Source organism: Hippocampus zosterae, chromosome 9, assembly GCF_025434085.1.
Source record: "Hippocampus zosterae strain Florida chromosome 9, ASM2543408v3, whole genome shotgun sequence".
NCBI lineage: Eukaryota > Metazoa > Chordata > Actinopteri > Syngnathiformes > Syngnathidae > Hippocampus > Hippocampus zosterae.
This window is the reverse complement of record NC_067459.1, coordinates 5,171,895-5,195,361: the sequence shown is the minus strand read 5'-3', so window position 1 is coordinate 5,195,361 and position 23,467 is coordinate 5,171,895. Positions and strand designations below refer to the sequence as shown.

General features: G+C 40.6%; 1 protein-coding gene across 1 annotated transcript in view; it reads right to left on the bottom strand.

Moving 5' to 3' along the window:
- Positions 1-23,467, bottom strand: part of LOC127607190 (dihydropyridine-sensitive L-type skeletal muscle calcium channel subunit alpha-1-like) — an 81,498-nt gene that overhangs the window by 20,976 nt on the left and 37,055 nt on the right. Inside the window, exons 13-27 of the mRNA XM_052075339.1 lie at positions 15,466-15,586; positions 15,272-15,386; positions 14,843-14,945; positions 14,690-14,759; positions 14,466-14,598; positions 9,129-9,258; positions 8,961-9,020; positions 8,752-8,858; positions 7,220-7,307; positions 7,020-7,127; positions 6,850-6,902; positions 5,804-5,950; positions 4,522-4,723; positions 3,990-4,148; positions 412-522 (exon numbers count right to left, since the gene is read on the bottom strand). Of these exons, the coding sequence (XP_051931299.1) occupies positions 412-522; positions 3,990-4,148; positions 4,522-4,723; positions 5,804-5,950; positions 6,850-6,902; positions 7,020-7,127; positions 7,220-7,307; positions 8,752-8,858; positions 8,961-9,020; positions 9,129-9,258; positions 14,466-14,598; positions 14,690-14,759; positions 14,843-14,945; positions 15,272-15,386; positions 15,466-15,586 (1,707 nt within the window). The remainder of the gene's footprint in view (positions 1-411; positions 523-3,989; positions 4,149-4,521; positions 4,724-5,803; positions 5,951-6,849; positions 6,903-7,019; positions 7,128-7,219; positions 7,308-8,751; positions 8,859-8,960; positions 9,021-9,128; positions 9,259-14,465; positions 14,599-14,689; positions 14,760-14,842; positions 14,946-15,271; positions 15,387-15,465; positions 15,587-23,467) is intronic.

The following is a 23,467-nucleotide window of genomic DNA, read 5'->3' as shown; positions in this document are numbered from 1 at the left end:
AGAAAATTGGACTTTATGCCTCTTTTTTTTAAAATAAGTGCTCACTAATTTTATCTACATATGCTGTTTATTGTGAAGTGTATCGAATCACTGCCACCATACATACAATGCTCGTATTGTCTGTGCTCGCAAGTCAAAGCAAAAACAAAATAAAATAATAATAATAAAGAGTCAAGTGAAGGCTTGTTTTCTCAAAAAATATGAGTCCGTCTCTCAAGGCACCACTGTATCAATCATATTTGTTGAATGGTATCTCTGATTATTCATAGCCTAAAAACTTGTTGTGTGGAGCATGTGGACTATTTAACATGTTTTTTTTTATTTCTAAGTGATGTATAATAGAAGGTATTATTCTGAAAGAGAAATTCTAGCATAACAGACATCCCTTATGTGATGTGCACCTTTACCAACCTTAGCTTTGAAGGCCATCAGTTTCAGAATCATCTCCACAGTAAACAGCACAGTAAAAATTACGTTCAGCATGCCAGATAGGTGTTTCACATGTTCTGACTGGTCACAGTGCTGTGGGTCAAAGTACAAGCATACAGAGCAGTCAAGAAGAGGTAAGCCTGAGGGAAAATTACAATGATTTGGTCTCATACATTGCGGTGAACCCAAGATATTGGCGAGGGAAAGTGACCAAGGTAAGCCTCAAGTGTCTGATGAGCCCCTACCCCATCTGGTTTTAATTTCTCTATAGATTCCAAAAGATGGTAGCAAAGCACTCTTTATATGTAAAGGAAACTCCTCAACTCACTTCCCTGTCACTAAGATGCCACCATATTTTTTTTTCATTTTCATATTTTTTGAAGTCAAGATGACGCCCGAGTAGGCAGCCGTCGGCAAGTGCTCTCATGAGCCTTGCTTTTTTTGGTTGTTTTTGTGTTTGTTTTGTCACTTTGTGTTTGTTGTTACGTCGTGTGGACCTGATGTGGACTTTTTTCAGCTTTTTTTTTTGGCCACAACATTCATCGAGGAGGAGACTCTGTGCTTGGTGGGTGCGCCTTCTCGGCAGCATGGGTATACCAGCACTGTTTTTGACTGGGAGGAATGTCGGCGCCATTTGACTTGCTGGACAGTCCCAGGGCGCTCGTGTCTTGCGCCTGTAATGGCCGGCATTTTTCACAGCCCGCTTTGTTCAGCGGAGAGATCGGTGCTGTTGAACGGTCTGCGGCTGGATGGATGTAAGGCTTGAGGAGCCGCCGATGAGAAGAAAGGAGCGTTAGCGCAGAGCGCCGATGCGGATTTGGAACTGGGAGTCGCGGCTTGGAGTTTGAAGCGGATTACGTGGGACAGGAGAAGTGAACTAATCTCTTTTTGTCAATGGACGCTACAGCTTCGTGTTTGCTTTCAAAACTTAGCTTGTAGCAGACGTGTGCACATTTTCAGCATGACGTCTCTGATCCACTGGTGAAAGGACACTTTGATCCTCTCCTGTTTCATCTAAAACTGCTTTAGACAACAAAGTGTATGCAGAAAATTGGTGAAGATTGCACGACTGTCTGTGTCCTATGTGTTGTGTTATTTTTGTTATTTTGACTTCAAAATGGTGCCGCGTGAGTGGCTGCCTTTCCAGCAGCTCCTATAGTTTGTTGTTCTACTTCTTCCTTTCATAACTTTGCTGCTGTGAATTGGGAATTTCTCCATTGCGAGACTAATAAAGGTTTTCTTATCTTATCTTATATGATGGCAACGTTATCTTCTAAAAAATAAAAACAATTTTTATTCATAGGTGAATTCACGAATGCCAAATCGCGGTTATGCAGGGGCTCACCATAGCAAACATACTGTAATGCCCGTCAGTAGCGGAGAGAAGGATGCTCACAGTCGCTAATACTATTCACCATTTTTAATAAACAAAATAAGTAATAAACACATGCATTCAAAGGAGTTGCTGTTAGCCACAACTCACGCCCATGCGTTCCTCACTCAGACTAACTACCGGAGCCAATATTCTCCCAACCTGGCTCCTCCCCTCCCTATGACGTCACACAAAATACAAGAAACAGATATTACAATACAAAACGACGACATGGAAATTTGACACGAGGCCTTTTATTCATCCATTTTCTATAGCGCTTATCTTGTTCAGCATCGTGGGGAGGTGGAACGTATTACAGAAGGGAAGAGTACGCCTCGACTGATTACGTAGTCAATCACAGGACACAGTCATAGACAACAATACAGTATATGCACTTTCAAATCATTGCTGAGTTGGAGCTGAATTTCCCCTGCCTGCAGTCATATCAGTGAAAAACACAGTCCGTCCTGATGGTCTACAAGTCATAATTGTGAAAAATTCAACTGTTCATCCAAGGTATTTGTCCCATGATCTACCATATGGAGTAAGTGTGATGAAATCTGAGCAATTTAAATGACACTTGCACTTGTAATTTCTTTCCTCGTGTCAATTTCAGTAAGTGACCTGACCTCGTGGTCAGTACTTTTGCCATGCCGATCTGATGTTCGGTGTCCGAATCTTAGTTCTGAACTTTCCTTTTGGAATTAGTATATTCTTGTAGGTCGAGTTCTTCCTGGACACTCCAGTGTCTTGATACGTCCACAAATATAATCAATATGTTAGCTCAACAGAGGACTCTAAATAGTCCTTCGTGTCATGGGGTTTTTTGAGTGGATGCGGCAGTCTAGTGTGGACCCCAACTCTTGCCTAAAGTCAGTTGGGAAAGGCTCGAGCGCAACCCGCAACAATTAATGCGGACAAGGGTTATAAAACCTGGATGATGGACTTGATTGTGTCTGAATTATACTTGTTTTCAGATGCCTGGAATGGAATTAGGCAAAAGGTCGATACCAGGGGTCACCAACGTGATGCCCATGGTCACCAAGTAGCCCCCAAGGAATACATTGGTAGCCCACAGTCCTGTTTTTTAAAATTATTCACCGGTGATGGGCATTGTGATTGTCTCAGAATGGTGTCATGGTGATTCTTTCTAAAGAAATATATGTACATTTTTGCCTTTTGATATTTGACTCTTTCCTAATTATTGAGAGAAATCATCCAGATGTTTTCCCACAAATGAATATCATTAAATATTAATAATCCCAACAAGTAGCTCTCGGTTTCAAAAATGGTTTGTTTTGTTGTTTGGCTTTTTTTCCAAGATGCCACCCAAGTAGGCAGCAAGTGCTCTTCAAGAGCCTTGTTTTTTTGTTGTTTTTGTCTCTTGTTTTGTCACATGGTGGTGTTGTTATGCATTTTTGGCCACGACATTCGTCAAAGAAGAAGAATCTGTGCTTGGTGGTTGCGCCTTCTCGGCGGCACATGTGTACCAGCACTGATTTTGATTGGGAGGAATGTCGGTGCCATTTGACTGTCATTGCTGGACAGCCCCGGGCACTTGTGTCTTGCGGCTGAAATAGGCAGCATTTTCAGAGCCCCATTTTGTTCAGCGGAAAGATCGGTGCTGATGGACAGTCTGCGGCTGTTTGGATGCATGGCTTGAGGAGCCGACGATGAGAAGAAAGTAGCGTCAGTGCAGAGCGCCGATGCGTATGTGGAACTGGGAGTCACGGCTTGGAATTGAAGCGGACTTACATGGGACAGAAGAAGAGAGACCATCTCTCTTTTTCATTAATGGATGCTACAGCTTCTTGTTGCTTTCAAGCTTAGCTTGTAGCAGACGTGTGCACATTGCAGCATTGACGGCTTTGATCCACTGGTGGGTGAAAAGGACACTTTCATTCATTCCTCTTTCATCTATAACTGCTTCAGACAACTAAGTCTATGCAGGAAAGTAATTAAGATTCCACCGTTGTCTGTGTCTGCTGTGTTGGCTTGCATTATTTTGTCATTTAATGTTAACTTTTCTATTGATTGACACCCGCAGCAGCTCTTGTTTTATGTTGTCTTGAGAGGGAAGCAACTTCATCTGTGCTGTATTTTGCACATACAAAATGCACAATTGACAATAAAGTTCTACTTGACTTGACTTGTGTTCACAATTGGATGGTGTGTGTTGTGTACATACCTGCATTCCCAGGCACATGGTGTTGAGCATGATAAGAAGGAACATCAGGTATTCAAAGTAGCAGGAGGTGACAATGTACCACACTTGATATTGGAAAGGGTTCTTGGGAATATAACACCGTAGTGGCCGGGCCTTGAGAGCGTACTGCACACATTGGCGCTGGAAAATTTCAAGAAGGTGAGATACAAGGTTTGCATAGTCCACATACACATACTGAAATTAACAAGTTCACTGGCTGGCGTTATGTTTAAGCCTTGGGGGAGGTTGCAGTGCCATTCTAGTAGTGTGTACAGTTTGTTTTATGATGGGTGATGAAAATAAAGACGAAGCTAGTTAAGCCACAACAAATTGGGCATGTCTAAATGAAGCAGATGTATAAAATGTTAAAACAACATCACGTAAAAAAAATCTTTTGAATTCTGTCATTTAATGGAATGTCTGTGCTATGAAATGTGCAAATTTTAAGATCAAACAACGATTTGGAAATACAAATTTAGTTTAGTGACACTTAAGTGTGCTAAACATACCGTACCTGATTTTTGTCGAGCTCACAGTTTTTATACTCTTGCTCTCCTTGTTCTTGGAAGGTAACGATGACGAATCCCACAAATATATTCATCATGAAAAAGGCAATCAGGATGAGGTAGATGATAAAGAAAATTGAGATGGCAACTCTGTTGTTGTACACTGGCCCTTGATCCTCTACATTTGAATCAATGGCTTTGTAAAGGATCCTGAATGAAACAAAAACAAACCGAAAGTGCAGACAGACAGACAGACAGACAGAACCCCCCCCCCCCCCCCCACACACACACATTCAAAGAGAGAAAAATATGTTGGTTTATTTCAGTGGTGAGAAACTCCTAACCATGTGCATTTTGGTAATACTGACAGAAATGTACTCATACAAGGCCTTATACTCATAAACAGCACAGGTGCACTCGAGTGCAAACACGAACATATACTGATTTTCGTGCTCATGCAAGCCTCGATGCACTTGTATGGGAATTTGGTTCACTCAAGGCTATGCTGGGCAGTCCGGCGGACCAAAGGCTTTTCCTTTGACGTGCAGCTGACACTGGCTGAAAGTAGACTAAACTTTACACCTGGTGGAACCATGTTTAACAATTGCCGATTTTGGTGAATTTGACTGAGGTGCAGCCAGACAGATTCTGAGGACGTGTGGTGGACGTCATCGTATTTCATTCATGCAGATGACCACGGCATGCATCGGATTCTCTGAATCGGTGCTGAAATAAATTATTTGAAAACATTATTATTATTATTATTATTATTATCCATCCATTCATCAATTTTCTATTGCGCTTATCCTCACAGGGGTCACACACACGCTGCAGCCTATCCCAGCTGCTTTCGGGCAGCAGGCAGGGTACACAGTGAATCGGTTGCCAACCAATCGCAGGGCACACATAGACAAACAACAACAACTATGTCGCGCAGTGACAAGCAAAACAAATAATCGGTCTCCAGTACATGGCAAAAAGTATGTTAAGGACCTGTGTCTTTACTTTTTGTAACATTTTGTGATGTAATGTAAATATGTGGCTCAGTTTGGCCTCAGTTTTGCCCTCAGCAGCTCCGCCATTTGGATGCATATCGTGGGTAGAGCATAAATGAGCCATCTGGGGATTGAAAAATTCCGCTGCCATAAATTAATTCCTCAAATGATTTGTTTCTGTGAAACTGTAGTCCCGTAATTGCCCCTCCAAGCATTCCCATGCAATTTCTGAGAATTACAATTTTGGTTTCAATCTCTTAGAAACTCTGATTATAAAATCATGCTTGTGACTCACTTTGGCCATCCTTCAAATGTCGAAATGGTGAAGAGCGCCAGCATGCCATTGAAGATGTTATCAAAATTTAGTTCTGAGTTGGTCCATTCCCTCTGACGGGCCTCCATCTCATGAAGTGCTCCTTCCTGATACTTTATATACCAACCTCTGAGTAACAAAGTTAAAGGGAAAGAGACAGTTTAATCAAACTATCAAGCAGCAGGAATTTTCTAAAAACTGATATTGGACTGTGAACAAACTTTTTAGACGATGACAACCTTTCATACTAGAGCTGGTATGCCAACGCATCCTACGTGCTAAGCTTGTGTTTTATTTTCAGTGCTATCACAGGGCTCCAGACTAACAGTTTTTACAAGGAGGACAGGAGCCCCAAACTCATAAATTATGGAAGTGCTGGAAGAAAACTTAGGGGCACACACAATAAATAGATTTGTAAAGTTAATATTCACATTCCTCTCCATTTTCACTGTTTTACTGATAATACTTGCAGAAACTGCATATTACAATGTTTTTAATCACATTTTATTGTGTTAGTTTCAACACAACATAAACTCCAACATATACAGCATGATCCAGAATACTAACGTATGGCGATGAGAAGGCGTGGACAGCCAAAATCCCTATTCGTTTTTCTTCTGAGTGGGCGTCAAATGCCTGCTTTATTTTAATTACCGGTATATGAGATTAAAAAATATGTATTTTATGACTTTTCCGCCCGACAATCACAGCCAGCAACAACACCTATACAAGGACTGACTCATGGCTTTGTCTGTGTGTGTGGCATGTCCACCAAAATTGCTTCCGACAATGAATTGCGTGAAAAGCCCAAATCCCGCTTCCGCTTGAAGTGTTTATGTATGTAATGACACAATATTGTCAAGTGTCTTGATGTTGGTGGTGTTGCCTTAAACATCAAAGATCTTTAGCAGGAAATGCTGTCTGTGTATTAATAGATATAAAAATTTGGCGGTGAAGCTGTCATGGTTGTTTGAGACCAACAGGTGGCACTGTAGGGCTCTCCCTATTTCAAACATCAATGTGCATACCTGCATTCTTCCTCAGTCATTTTGTCTGGGTCTGTGCAGGAATAGAACTTCCCCTGGTAAATAGTGTAAAAAGGATTTTCAGCTGATTATCACTTTCTATGGTTTTGACATACAGCGTATTAAGTTAAACTACAGTAAAAGTTTGCTAATAGGAATTGTAATATACTTACCTTGAAAAGCTGAACCCCAATACAGGCAAACATGAAGTCAAGTAGCATGGTAACCAGCACAATGTTTCCAATGGTCTTGACAGCAACAAACACACACTGGACCACGTGCTAGAAATCAAATTACATCTCAATACCTCAAACCCGCATGAACCTAGAACCCTAATCTTGCCATCTAATCATACACAGCACATGTTATATACCTTGAGGCCCTTTGCTCGATTGATGGCCCTTAGCGGTCGAAGTACCCTCAGCACCCTGAGAATCTTAACCACTGAGATGGCACTGGATCTAGGTTGAAAAATCAAATGGGCTGACTAATGAATAAGGGTGATTACGAAATGACCTGTTGTTTCTGTAATTGTTAATAAACTAATGTGTATGAGCCAATTAAAAGTGTATATATTTCAATAGTTAATATTTTAATCATAATATATTCAACTGGAAAATATTGTTATCCATGAATTTTCAAATTTACAAAAAAATCCCCCAAAACATTAAGATCTCAAAACATAGCTGATCACTTGTATTCCCAAATAGAGTAATCTGATTTATTGGTTGAATGCTATGCATGGTTGATTTCGGACATCTCAGAGAAGCCCAGTGAAACACATCAAATTTGGGTGTAAAATGTGAATTCAATGTGAAAATCGTCATTTCTGAATTCCTCATGTCAAAGTACAGTATTTGTGGTCTGCATTAAAATACTTCACGTGGCTAGCTCTAGACGGTCTAAATTTGTTTTTAGGCAAGGTGTCGTCATCAATTTGTTCATAACTCTTTCACATTTTCTGTTTATTTGTCTTAAATTTACAATTTAAATTTTGACATGGTGGATCATAATATAGGGTTGAACAAGTTGGAAACCTGGGTAGGACTAAATCAAACAGTCCAAAAATGCTTCAGGTCCTACTTAACGGAATGACTTTATTTTTGACAATCGGAAGTACGGCTGAATGATAAATTGCACTTGCAATATAAAATACCGGTAATTGCAATTTGACAAAACACTATTTTGTAATTGCAAAGACAAGCCATTACTGTGAAGTATTGCATGTTCCAAGTGGACCAGGGGAAGTCCATCCATGCTTTTATCTCTAGTTGACTATTGTCGTGGTCTTCTGCCTGGACTCTCTAAAATGAGCACAAAACAACTGCAGCTCAGTTTCTGACCCGCACAAGGGGATCAGAGGATATGGCTCGAGTCCCAGTTCCAGTCTTTACAAGGGATCCTAGCCAGCTATACAACAGATATTAAAATAATGTGACTGTTCTATAAATTAATGAACGGTTTAATTTATGAATACATGAAAGAAACGCTGCTAATGGAATATAAACCTGATCGGATTATAACCAAGGTCTGCAAATGTGGGTCAAATAGCAGAGTCCGGAATTTTAAGCAAGCATGGTCGAGAAGCATTTTATACCATACATAAATGGAATAAGCTGTGTTTATTTCTGTACTTTGTTTTTACGTCTTTAGTTCTCTATTTTTAAATGCTTTTCAATGTTGTATTTGTAATAAGTGAAGCACACTGAGTTACCTTGTGTATGAGATGTGCTCTATACATTGATATAAATGTATATATATGTATATGTACTGTATATGAATACAGCATTGGTTAGTAGCTCCATAGTCAGGAGGTTCTACCTTTCCCATCTTCTCTCCGTCACATAAACTTGACAACGCTATCCAGAACTTTGAATTAGTGAGGAGAGTTTGGAATCCACTTACTCCATTCCCATCGAGAGCAACGATACACTGACAACTAGTAGATCCAAAATGTTAAAAGAGTTTCTGCAGAAAGACCCTTTGTGAAGAAAGGCACCATACGTTGTCATCTGAAAAGCAACGAATACAAAAAATGGTGGGCCGGAGGATTTAACACTTTGGAAGCAATCATTTTTTTAGAATATAGGTTTTTCTTTAAAACATTTTTTTACCTTGAGTACAATCTCTGCAGTAAACACTGAAGTGAAGACTATATCAGCATATGCCAACACCTGAGTTGAACACAAATTGAAAACTGCAATGGCATTCTATACTGTAAGTGTGGATCAAACTTTTGCTTTCTATTGTTTTCAAGACTACACGAGCATTTTCTTTGCCACCTGGTTCCTGAAGGACATTGGGTCGATCGGATCCTCGGCTGCTAAGGAAACGGATGACAGCAGGATGAAAAGCAGGATGATGTTGGTGAATGTGGTTGCATTTATGATGCGATGGCACAGTTTCCGGAACCTAAAAAGGGGTTTTGAAAAAAACAAAACAGAATTTGATCAATTCTCAATATCAGACTGTTGTAAATGTTTGCAACAATTATATTAAATGTAGGTGCCACTGCTGTTGCTGTTGAGCAACCTCCAACTGGGTCACAAAGTGCCTCCTAAAGCTGCAGCGACAGCAATTATTTTTTTTCTAGTCACATTTATTTAGATAGGCCTTAACCTTTTCATGCACCCTGTAACCTGATAACATGATAAGCTGTCCAAGGTAGCAACCGCTATCGCTGAAAGGTTTAATCACAAAAAGGTCTCAAAGGACTTGCCCACAGTTGACAAACATTTGCATTTATTTTCAATCATGATGGTCTGTTGAAAGATCACCAAAAACACTGGATTACATATGAACCACAAAAGTTTAACTTGGTTCTATGCCTTGGCAACACCACACAACTTTTCACAATTCGATGAATCCACTCCTTTGCTTCCCTCTCCCTGGGACGGCATGTGGTGCCTCGGCGTGGCACTATCACTTTGCTTCTCTTCTCCAGGCCCTGAGTCTTCAGCTTCCTGCCCTTCTGCTGCCATTGGTGGATGTCACCCCATAACCTCCATACTCTGGCTTTTAATTATTACCAGCCATCACCTATTTAGTTCAGTATAAAAGCACCTTGTTGGTTGCTGCTCACTCTCACTTTATTTTTATTTTTTTTACACACACACATCCCTCACATGCAAATTCCTACGTTATGTTATTTTCTAAGGCCCAGTTTCAGGGGCAAGTCAGAGGCTTCCATACATACAGTGAAACTCCTCTAGAAAGAAAACTACATGGGTGAACATACCCCCTAATATGAAAAAATCTTCATGCATTAACACCATTCCCATTCTCATGCCCCCCATACGACGAAAAAAAACCCTATTGCGTTATACGAAATCATTTTCTCTGCTCTCGCCTCGCGAAGAGATTCACAACAACAAAGTCTAATCCAACAGCGACTGCTTCTGCTTCGTTCGGAAACTGCAACAGCAACCACCACACTGGTTTACACAGCTCCGAGTTTCCTGAACGCAACATACTCATAGCTGCTCTGCCATTGGCTTACCGAGCATCATCCTGGCCTCCGATTGGCCAAGAGGGACCTCACTGTCTATGTGTGTAGATACTGTAGCTAGATCCGTGGAAGGTAGAGTGGAATGCATCCAATTAGCTGCTCAGAGTAATTTGCTTGTGGCTTGACGGGCATTGAAATAAACAAACGTTTCATGGAATGCTTTTCTTGTTATCATGCTAAAACCTTACGCTAACTGGAGCGCTAATTAGAGAGAAGGCGAGTTCCATTGCACGAACTATGGCCATCGAGGACTACGAAGCGTCCCATGGCTGGCTTAAAAGTTCAGTGCATGACATCAGCTGAGCAACGCTGTTTTGGGTGGCGATCGAGGGGAGGTCGAGTTACAGACAGTGAGATAGTGGAAAGAAAAGCCACCGGGTCCAGGAAGTATCTGTAATTGTTAGATTCAGACGCAGCATGAACGTTACATTGCTAAAATGGCTACAAAACGGACCTTTGGATGTCAAGCAGCTAAGACAAGAAGCGCTCTGATGTTGGAAGAGAAGGGAAATGTGATCCAAATGAAAGACGGAGGAAGCAAAATAAACTACATTTCCAAGAAATTGATGTAGGTGAAAGTGAATGCTATTGGTACATTTCACAATTTCTTTCCCTTTTTTTTCTTTCTACACTGACTATATGAGGTGTCAAATATGTGTGTGCTCATACTTATGCACTATTGGAATAAAAATAAAGAGTATACATATGATTGTGTGTGCGTGTACACATACTGTACATTTGTGTGCGTGTGTTTGTGTGTGTGTTTACATCTGAGATATAATTTGATACAGTACAAAACCCCCTGTTGTGAAAAATTTCTTGCTGCAAACCTGATTTCGTTGTAGAGGAGTTTCACTGTACTTCACTCCAAAGTTCAGCTAGCTAAGTTAACAGCTACGATGTACAGACCCTCCCACGCCCTCCAGGCCACCCTGACAGCACTGGGCAGCTCCTTCAGCCAGAGACTGATACACCCGCGCTGCAAGAAGGAGAGGTGCCACCGCTCGTTCCTGCCGACTGCTGTCAGGCTACTGAATAGTCACACCTGAAAACTTGGACACAATCCCACTCACTCATTTTAAATAGCGCTGCCACCTTCTGAAGCATATATGCAGTTGCATATATGCTTATACCTTATATTTTATCTTTTATATTGCATCCTGTACTCTGGACAGTTCATTTTTTAAATGTATTATGTGCATGCAAATACTTCATGTTTTTCTACTTTCTTCCCTCCAAATCTTGCTGCTGAAAGTTGAGAATTTCTCCAATGTGAGACAAAGAAAGGTTTTTGTTGTCTCATCTTATTCCGCCCCCAAAGTAGGAAATAATGTAATTCACACCAGGTTTGAGGGGTATGTAACCTTTTTGTACTTTTTTTGGGTAGAGTACTTTAATTAGTCAGTGTCATGATTATGTCTGCTTTCCCTGCAGCTGCACACCTTTTGGTCGTTATGTCAAGTCAAGTCAAGTACAACTTTATTGTCAAATGTGGTGTGGTCATGTTCTCGATCATGTTTTGTTGACTGTTAGTTTTAGCTACAGCCTGGGTTTTGTTTGATACTTTGGATTCTTTTTGTTTTTAGGACGTTGTTTATTTTGGACTGCTCCTCCCTCCTGCCTGCTTTTTATGGTCCACCACCACCACCTCGTAACGTGAAAGGATGACGCGACCACAGACTGGACCACGCAGGGACAAAGGACTGGTCCCAATTCCACCATGTGCCTGGTGGAGCACGTCTGCGGCCGACACCCTGTTACCCTTCAGGCAGCGCTGGTCTTGTGGCTGTCCTATGTTCCTCCTTTAGGCAGCGCTGGTCTTGCAGCTGTCCAGTGTTGCCCCTTCAGGCAGCGCTTGTCTTGCGGCTGTCCCGTGTTCCCCCTTCAAGCAGCGCTGGTCTTGCGGCTGTCCCATGTTCCTCCTTTAGGCAGCGCTGGTCTTGCGGCTGTCCCATGTTCCCTCTTCAGGCAGCGCTGGTCTTGCGGCTGTCCCATGTTCCCTCTTCAGGCAGCGCTGGTCATGTGGCTGTCCCATGTCATCGTATCATCAAGCCACGTCTACGGTAGGCCGAGCCCCATCCGCGTCCACATCCACGTTGAGCCGAGCCTCGTGACGTGTCTGTTTGAACTGAGTCACATTCACGTCCACGATGAGCCATGCCACATCCACGCCCACGCCACGCCGAGCCCCCGTTGATGTTCGGCTGTCCCATGTCCCCCATTACGTCGAGCTCCGTCCACGTCAGGCCAAGCCCAGCCAAAGGGTTGCTGTCAATTTTCGTTCCCGTTCCCCGGCGAGGCAAGGGTTGCCGTCACTTTTTATTCCTGTTACCCGGCGAGCCAAGCCTTTGGACGACAATCCCTTGAGGGAGGGGTACTGTCATTATTCTGTTTGCGACCAACAGGTGGCACTATCTACATTCCACTAAGCCCTGGTGATAGGCTCAGCCACAGAAGTTATGGTGGCCCATGTGCAATGAACAACATTTAATCAAATAATCTACAGTGAGTTAGGAATTTAAGACCGTAGCCCACGGCTAGGGGCAAATGCTTGCAAGTGTTTGCAAAAGTTCCCGATGTTGATTTCTCGACACGGTTTGTTCAAACTCGCAAATGTTTGCCAGACATTCTGCATCAACTGTAATGTTTTTGCGTATCGCAAGGAAAATGTGTTCAAAATTGACAAGAAAAACTACAGATGACCATCAAAACTAAAGGCGACCTTGAACGAACCCTGACAAAAAAATTATATCTGCTACCTTTAGTCCACTTTGTCCTGCTTTTAAAATCTAAGACAGCCTGAGTTAGTCTACTTATATACAGTATACCGCCCAAAATGCTGAATATGAATGTTTAGCATCTTTGAAAAAGTATCAATTTTAGAAAATGATTCTATTTTGTCATAATGCTTCTGAAGGATTATTATTTAACATGTGAAGCATCTCAACCCTTTTACTGTAATACTGATTATTCAACATTTTGTTTAACGGTGCATTTACAACATTTTTTATTCACATCTTGTGATGAAAAGCATCACTTAGGTCACTCTCCACTTGACAATAGTTTTTGATATTTAAGATACTAAATATAGAAGTCAAAATGTACTAACCATTATGACTATTTCCTCATTTACTTGCATCAATTTCTTTGTGCTCTATAAATAAAGTTGAGTTGAGTTGAAAATACAAAGTGGCATAAATCCTGAATCATATAAATTCACAAATCTCGATTCAGTGATAAGAACTCCAATATATAGTTGGTTTGAATTTTTTTCACACACCTTCATTATGTTATGTGTTATGATCTCAGGTTATGAACAGGTGTAATGCTGGTTTGACCGCTTTTTTCCCCATTGATTATTGTTTACAGCATTGCACACATTTTGCAACTTTCCAGGTTGCGTGCATTTCCATCATTTTAATAAAATATAATGGAAATTAATTCATTTAGTTTCTTATTACAAATAGTGTTTTTAAAGATCGCAAGTGAATCTTAACTCAGGGAGACAAGAAAAGTGTGTTGTGAAAAAGTGCATCAATGTAGAGAAACTAAAGATGCTTAAATGATCGTTTTATAATCAAATCGTAGCCCTCGAATTGTGATCGTAATCGAATGATAAAGTGTCCAAAGTTTGCCACGACTCCCAAAAAATCTTAATAATTAGCCTCTCTCTCTCTCTCTCTCTCTCTCTCTCTCTCTCTCTCTCTCTCTCTCTCTCTCTCTCTCTCTCTCTCTCTCTCTCTCTCTCTCTCTCTCTCTCTCTCTCTCTCTCTCTCTCTCTCTCTCTCTCTCTCTCTCTCTCTCACTCACAGTGTTGCTGTCGCCACTGAATGGGAACCAGCCATCGCCCATTTCCGTGTTCAACACAAATCAGGAAACAAAATATGACTCTAATTTGTTTCCCTTGAGCTTGTTTTTGCCTTCACACGTAACACATTCTTTTGCTTCTCTGAGTCCGCCGCTGCACCAATGTAGAATAATGGCAGTAGAAAAAGAATGTCTTCTGCATGTCAAAGTACAACTATAATCATTTTCTTTTGTCATTTCTGAAAAAAAAAAACACAAATAACACCCCCACCCCCACCCCCAACAACAATCAACAGTCGCATACTTGTTTTGTGGTCCAAAGATGAAAAATGAACTGGCTTCTGGCATAGGTACCGCTTCTTCCTTTAACTGAAGATCAGCCATTGGACGAGGTCTCGGGCTGTCTGGGATCTCAGGGTCCTCTTCTTCATCATCACCTAATTACCATGAAGACAGGAATTAGCATGTATTGCTCAAACATTTTTTTTTGAAATAATGAAAAATGCAATATTGACGCCATGTGTTTACCAGGAAAATCAGCTGGAGGGAAGGGGTCTTTAATTTCGTTCACATTTGACTCAAACTCGTCAATTTTGAGCTGAAAGTTGAGAATGTGATTGAATACTTTCATTTAAAATTTTGGTCAAAAAAACAAAACAAAAAACAACAACTATATCTTACCTTAGCAGTCGTGGGGATGCCCTCAACACCCTTGGCTCTCTGCTCAGCTAACTTCTTTGCAAGATTAGCTTTTTCCTCGGAAGTCTTGCTGGGAAAGTTGGCCCTATCAATCAGGAAATTAACATGATCGGTGAGTTGTTTATATGACAAATATACAGTATATTGTCATGTAAACTATAAATGTATTATAAATAAACTAAATATGTGTCCCGCCTACTGCTGGGATAGGCTTCAGCATGCCTGTGACCTTTGTGAAGATTAGCGACTCAATGAATGGGTAGATGGATTGATGGATCTAATTAGGAAGTGTGTGGTCCTACATGGTCCCCCAATTGCACTAATGAAAAATTGTGCCCCCCTCCAGCATTTAAATTGCCCATCTCTGTCATACATTTTGCAGTGAATGGGAACGCATGATGGAAAATTAACCTGAGCGCTTTCTTTCGCTTCTTATCCTCTGCTTTCTCCTTCTGTGCCAAAGTTAAAGACTCCGCCTCAGCCAAATTATCAACTGCAATGGCCAGGAAGACATTTAAAAGAATGACTGAATAATTTTGTCGTCAAAGAATATAACATAAATTTCATTACTGGGAAATATGCATGCAGGAAAATTTAAAGGATACAATTTCCACAGACAAACAGGATGATGAAGTAGATGCTGACGAGAATTCCGGGCATAGTGGGTCCTCCATGTGCCATTATTCCATCATACATGACAGTATTCCAATCCTCTCCTGTAAGAATCTGAAAGAAAGTTTAGGGGTGCGAATTAAAGGATGACGCAGGAGTGGATTTTCAATCCCGTCCCATCCCACTTGCAATAAATAAACCTGTCCCATCCTACTTCAGGTGAAAACAACTCCTGTTTTTGTCCTGCTCCCATTCAGAATGACACCCTCTCCCGTACGACTCCCATTTTGGAGGTCAGCAACATTGAAAAAAGCTGCACATCTGTCCAAGACAATACACTCCCCAAAGGCTTAAATAATGAAGACCAAATCTTTTGATGCCCTAAGACTTTTGGAACGTGCTGGATATTCTTATATGATATGAAAATATAAGTAGGGTGTAATTATTGTTCAAGTTTTCATGATCAATTGTTCTTAAGCATTTTTAAATGTTTAAATTTGGATTTTTAATGTTATCAAAAGCCATATAATCTGAATCCATTTAGGACTTTGTTGAACGAGTACTTTGTCGAATGTTTGAAATTTTCCTCATCCAAAAAACAAAAAAAGACCTGTTTTATCAGCCGGTGCTTGTGGCAAACTAAATTCTTGTTACCGCAAAATATTTTGCAAATATATCTTGAGTCACAATCAATCTACGAAATGCCAACTGGAAAAACGGACACTACGGTATGCCAACTTAGATGACTATACATCATACACTGAAAACGTCTGACTCCCATTTTGGAGGTCAGCAACATTGAAAAAAGCTGCACATCTGTCCAAGACAATACACTCCCCAAAGGCTTAAATAATGAAGACCAAATCTTTTGATGCCCTAAGACTTTTGGAACGTGCTGGATATTCTTATATGATATGAAAATATAAGTAGGGTGTAATTATTGTTCAAGTTTTCATGATCAATTGTTCTTAAGCATTTTTAAATGTTTAAATTTGGATTTTTAATGATATCAAAAGCCATATAATCTGAATCCATTTAGGACTTTGTTGAACGAGTACTTTGTCGAATGTTTGAAATTTTCCTCATCCAAAAAACAAAAAAAGACCTGTTTTATCAGCCGGTGCTTGTGGCAAACTAAATTCTTGTTACCGCAAAATATTTTGCAAATATATCTTGAGTCACAATCAATCTACGAAATCCCAACTGGAAAAACGGACACTACGGTATGCCAACTTAGATGACTATACATCATACGCTGAAAACGTCTGTCGCACCCTGCCAGTGCAAAAGTTAGTGTAGAGCCCTCTTAATGACTTATTTACCCAAATGATTCAATGTGTACATCAAACAAACTCATCTGATGAAGAATAGGCAATTTTCTGCTTCAAACACTGGGTTAATTACCCAATTTTTTTTTCAGCATTTGGTTTATTAAAACAAATCTAACAAGTGACTCTTGTCTTGAAGTTGCTCGTCTGATTGTTGTTGTTGAACGATATCAGAGATGTGTTCCTCGAGCCGGTCCTTGGCCTCGAGGACCGGCTCGAGGACAAAGGGGCGGTCCTTGGTCCTTGGCCTCGTAGTCAAGTCCTTGGTCCTTGGCCTTGGGAGTCAAGTCCTTGGCCTTGGCCTCGGATTGCCGATCCTCGTACACAATGAGGGATGAGAGCCTCGAATCCCTTGCATAAAGACCGCAAAAATCACGAAGGAATCGAATAAATTCCATCGAAGGAAACCCATATTGATGGATTACGAAGCGGATTACGTGGGACAGGAGAAGTGAACTCATCTCTTTTCGTCAATGGACGCTACAGCTTCCCGCTTGCTTTCAAAACTTAGCTTGTAGCAGACGTGTGCACATTTTCAGCATGACATCTCTGATCCACTAGTGAAAGGACACTTTGATCCTCTCCTCTTTCATCTAGAACTGCTTCAGACAACCAAGTGTATGCAAAAAGGTGGTGAAGATTGCACGACTGCCTGTGCCCTAAGTGCTGTGTTGTGTTATTTTTTGTTATTTTGACTTCAAAATGGCGCAGCGAGAGTGGCTGCCTTTCCAGCAGCTCCTATACTCTACTTCTTCCTATCATAACTTTGCTGCTGTGAATTGGGAATTTCTCCATTGCGAGACTAATAAAGGTTTTCTTATCTTATTAACTCTGTCGCTTTAAGAGGGGCAGGTCTGCCACGGACAGGTGATAGCGCAACGTGTAAAGAGCGGGATCACAGTTAGTTTCAATCAAGGTTTGTTGCGTTCGCGATCGGCAGTTTAAATAGCGTGTAAAGCCTTTCTGTAACAGTGGTGTCTTTTATTTAGTTATTTTTGCACAGTCGTCACGTTTGTGCGGTCGCACTGGAATGTTTGTTTGAACCAAGTAATTTGCGTTACAGCTGGAGTCAATAATGTCGAAACGCCAGCTCATTAGCACGGAAGCTAACCGCGGACGTTAGCACGGAAGCTAACTGCGAAAAGTCGCTACGCAGCTGGAACTCACGACCAGAGACCAACCAACCAAACGCCAGCGAGCGTGAGGGAGCCGGTAAACCCACTTGCCACGTTAGAAACACCCAGCAGCAAGCCTACTGGACACGTCACAAACTAGCATACAACCGTCTAGCAATGAGACCCGACAAAATGCCACCCAAACAGAAGCAAGACACAAAGCAGGAAGAGGATTCCCTGACCCTCACTGAAGTAAATGAATTACTCCAGCAACAAAAATAACTTTACGGCGCTCTTGCAACAACGACAGGAAAATTTCAAAGGATTTGTCAAGATGTTAATAGACTCAACAAACTCCCAACTTGACACTTTTACCAGGGAAGTCCAAGAAATAAAAACCAGCATCAACTTTACCCAAAAAGAGGTAGACGACATAAAAAAAAATCTAATCTGTCAAACTGGCCATTCCAAAGACATGCAAACGGAATTCTACAAAGTATGTGACGGCATGCTTGTATTAACGGACAAGGTGGACTACTTGGAAGGACAGTCAAGAAGAAACAACTTAGTAATTGATGGAATTGAGGAAAAACCGGGAGAAACGTGGACTGAAACAGAAGAAAAAGTTCAAAAAATCCTTAAGGAGAAACTGCTGATACAGGGGCAAAATGAGGTGGAGAGAGCTCACCGCACAGGAAGACAAGACCCTGGAAGACCTCGACCAAGGCCAGTTGTGGTGAAATTTCTAAGATACAAGGAGAGATCAAGGATCCTACAAAAAGCAAAATACTTAAAAGGCTCCAACATCTACATCAACGAAGACTTTACAGATGCCGTACGACAAAAAAGAAAAGAGCTCCTCCCAAAATTAAAAGCTGCACGTGACAGAGGGGAAACTGCCTACTTAAGACATAACAAACTTATTGTCCACCCCCGCACCAGTACTCCAACACAACAGGCTCGAGTTCAACACCATCAAGCAGCATACTGAGAATTTTTCACCACCCGACAATAAAAACTCTGACCCTACTGAAGCAGGAAATTCACATACCAAAAAACATGGACTTCGAATCCTTTGATGACCCTTCCAACCCTTTGATGACTTCCAACCCTACTGACCACAAGACGTTTGACCCTGAGAACAACTTGGACCCGGACAATAACTTTTTCAAGACCGACCGACCGCGAGGCAGCCAGCGACGACCGACCGTGAGGGAGCCAGTGATGACCGCGAGGAAGCCAGCGACAACTGCAGGGAAGCCAGCGACCGTGAGGAGGCCTGGAGACAACCAGCCTTCGACCACCGTGAGGGAGCCAACGACGACCGCAAGGGAGCCAGAGACAACCGAGAGGAAACCAGCGACGACTGCAGGGGAGCCAGTGACCGCGAGGGAGCCGGGAGACGGCGAGCCTGAGGCAGCCGGGAGACAACCAGCCAGCGCGCGTGAGGGAGTCGGCGACGACCGCAAGGGAGCCAGTGACCACGAGGGACCCAGTGATGACGGCGATAGAGCAAGCGATGACAGCGAGGGAACCAACGACGGCCGTGAGGGAGCCATCGACGACCGTGTGGGAGCGGGAAATTCACATCCCAAAAACATGAACTTCCAACCCTTTGAAGATATTGACTATAAGCCATTCGATCCCGAAAACAATTTGGACCCAGACAATAACTTCTTCAACAACAAACAAAGGGTAACAAACTCTGACTATTACCTGAATGAACAATTCAACACTAATATAAAATTGGAAAATGCACTTTCGGTAATACACTTAAACAGTAGAAGTCTCTATAAAAACTTCACAAAAATTAAAGAATACCTGACTAAATTCAATAAATTTAAAATAATTGCCATATCAGAAACTTGGCTTGATGAAGATAAAACAACTGAAATGGAAATAGAAGGTTATGAAATGTTTGCAACTAATAGAGAAAACAAAAAAGGAGGGGGGTTTCAATATATGTAGACAAAGCACTTAAATGCAGTAAAATCGAGAGATTGACAAACACAATAGAAAACCTAATGGAATGTCTAACCATTGAAATACACAATAAAAAGGCATCAAATATCATCATAAGTTACATCTATAGGACACCAGGAACATGTATTGACACATTCAATAAAAAACTAACAGATATGTTCAGTTACTAAAATGATAAGAAAACACGAATAATATGTGGTGACTTTAACATTGACTTATTAAACCCAAATAGACACAAAAAAACAACTGACTTCATAAATACTATGTACAGCAACAGCTTTTTCCTAGTAATCCTGAAACGTAGCAGAATAACAGTTGACATGGCCACATTAATAGATAACATATTTATAAATAAGATTGATCATAAAATGGAAAGTGGACTTCTCATAATGACATAAGTGACAACCTGCCTGTTTTTGCAGTTTTTCATAATTATTTCGATAGAAAAGCTAAATCAACAACTCGTATAACAGAAATAAGACTAAGAACCCAACGTTCCATCGATGCCTTTAAGCAAGACCTAGAAAAACAAAACTGGACCAAGGTCTACTCAAACGAAGACCCAAATACAGCATTTGAAGTATTTCAGTCTACCATAATCTCCTTATGTGATAAACATTTTCCATTAACTAAAGTCTCCAAAAAGTATAAAGACCCAAGTAAGCCATGGATAACGAAAGGCATAGAAAACGCATGTAAAAAGAAAAACAATTTATATAAATTGTTTTTAAAATTCAGAACTGAAGAAGCAGAAAAAAATATAAGACCTATAAAAATAAACTAGTAAATATTATAATAACCAGTAAAATCATGCACTATTAGAGCAGAATAAAGGTAACACACAAGAAATATGGAAAATACTTAATCATTCATTCATTCATCTTCCTAACCGCTTGATCCTCACTAGGGTCGCGGGGGGGGGGTGCTGGAGCCTATCCCAGCTGTCTCCGGGCAGTAGGCGGGGGACACCCTGAATCGGTTGCCAGCCAATCGCAGGGCACACAGAGACGAACAACCATTCGCACTCACACTCATACCTAGGGACAATTTAGAGTGTTCAATCAGCCTGCCATGCAAATTTTTGGAATGTGGGAGGAAACCGGAGCACCCGGAGAATCAAGTAATCAGAAATAGTCCTAAAAAATGGATTATCCAGAGTATTTTATCAAAGGCAAAAATACTATTTTGGAAAAAACTGCAGAAATAGCAACTGAATTTAATGAGTATTTTGTCAACATCGGCAGTAACCTAGCAAAACAAATTCCTGATCCAACAAACCTGTTTGAAATCGATAGATACGTAGAAAAAAACTCCTCCACGATGTTCCTTACTGCTGTAAAACAAGAAGAAGTATCAAATATTATAAAAACTTTTAAAAATAAAAAGTCAACTGATTGTTTTAATATTGATATGACAATAATCAAGCAGATTATAGAATATGTAGTGCGACCTTTCACGCACATATGCAACCTGTCATTCAATGCTGGTATCTTTCCATCAAAAATGAAAATTGCTAAATTTATTCCAATCTATAAAAGTGGAGAAAAACATCTGTTTACAAATTATAGACCAATATAACTACTACCACAATTTTCAAAAATATTAGAAAAACTATTTTCTCGCAGACTTGATAGTTTTATACAAAAGCATGCGCTGTTAAGTGAGAATCAATATGGCTTCAGGGAAAAACGGACCACCTCAATGGCAGTTATGGAGTTTGTGGAAGCAATAGCCACTAATATAGACAACAAAGAATTTACTGTTGGGGTTTTCCTAGATCTAAAAAATTTTTCTTTTTGTCAATGGATGCTACAGCTTTGTGTTTGCTTTCAAAACTTAGCTTGTAGCAGACGTGTGCACATTTTCAGCATGACGTCTCTGATCCACTGGAGAAAGGACACTTTGATCCTCTCCTCTTTCATCTAGAACTGCTTCAGACAACAAAGTGTATGCAGAAAATTGGTGAAGATTGAACGACTGTCTGTGTCCTATGTGTTGTCTTGTGTTATTTCTGTTATTTTGACTTCAAAATGGCGCCGCGAGAGTGGCTGCCTTTCCAGCAGCTCCTATATTTTGTTGTTCTACTTCTTACTTTCATAACTTTGCTGCTGTGAATTGGGAATTTCTCCATTGTGAGACTAATAAAGGTTTTCTTCTTCTTCTTCTTAAAAAAAGCTTTTGACACAATAGATCACAGTATATTATTGAAAAAACTAGAAAGATATGGCATTAGAGGTGTAGCTTATAAATGGATAAAAAGTTATTTAGAAAACAGATATCAGTACGTGCAACTCAACAATAAAAAAACGAATCAACTGAAAATCACTCACGGAGTTCCTCAGGGGTCAGTGCCTGGTCCAAAACTATTCATCTTATATATAAATGATATCTGCAAGGTCTCAAAACTATTTTAATGTGTCCTATTTGCTGATGATACAACTTTCTACTGTTCTGGAATAAATCTGAAACAGCTCCTGACAACCGTAGAAAACGAATTAAACAAATTAAAAAACTGGTTCGACAGAAATAAATTGTCACTTAACGTGAAAAAATCGAAGTCAATTGTTTTTGGCACAAGACCAATCAAACACCAAGCTAAAATTATGGTAAACTCAATTGAAATAGAAAGAGCGTATGAAACCAAGTTTCTCGGATTAGTAATAGACTCAAAACTATGTTGGAAACCACATATCGATAACGTAAAAAGAAAAATAGCCAAGACCGTAGGGATCCTATACAAAACCAAGGAAGTGCTAAATAAGAGATCTTTTTACGCATTATACACTTCATTATTATTACCATACATGACCTACTGTGTGGAAATATGGGGAACTGCCTGCAAAACAAACACACTCCCTATTCTCAAACTACAAAAAAAAGGCAATTCGAATTGTTAATAGATCAAAATATACGGAACCCACAAATCCACTATTTATCAAATTAAATACAATGAAATTTTATGACCTGGTTGACTTTAAAATCGCCCAATTGATGTACAAAGCACACAATAACCTGCTCTGCCAAAACATTCAGAAGTTTTTTGAAATTCGAGAAAGCAACTATGAATTAAGAGGTACCAACTTATTCAAAAAACTCAAAACAAGAAGAAACATCAAGCAAAGAAGTGTATCTAGCAAAGGTGTTAATCTGTGGAATAATCTCGAAACGGACCTAAAAATGAGTAAATCGCAGGCTGATTTCAAAAACAAATTCAAAAAAATAGTACAAACAACCTACATCAATCAGAGTTAAAATGATAAATTCTAAACATTAAATATAATGATGAAATCAACTGCCAAATCACCCCGGACCATTGTCTACCGTAATATTAAAGACATTAACATTGACTCTCTCACTGCATGGCTGACCACCCTGACTCCGGACATTGACTCCTCTCCTGTTGACTTGGTTTTCCAATATAACTCTGGTCTCACCAGCATCCTCAATACGCTCGCCCCTGTCAAGTCCCGCCCTGTCCTTTTTACTCGGTCTGCCCCTTGGTTCACCCCTCATCTACGTTCCTTGAAATCCCAAACCCGGCAGCTTGAGAGACTTTATAGGAAAACCGG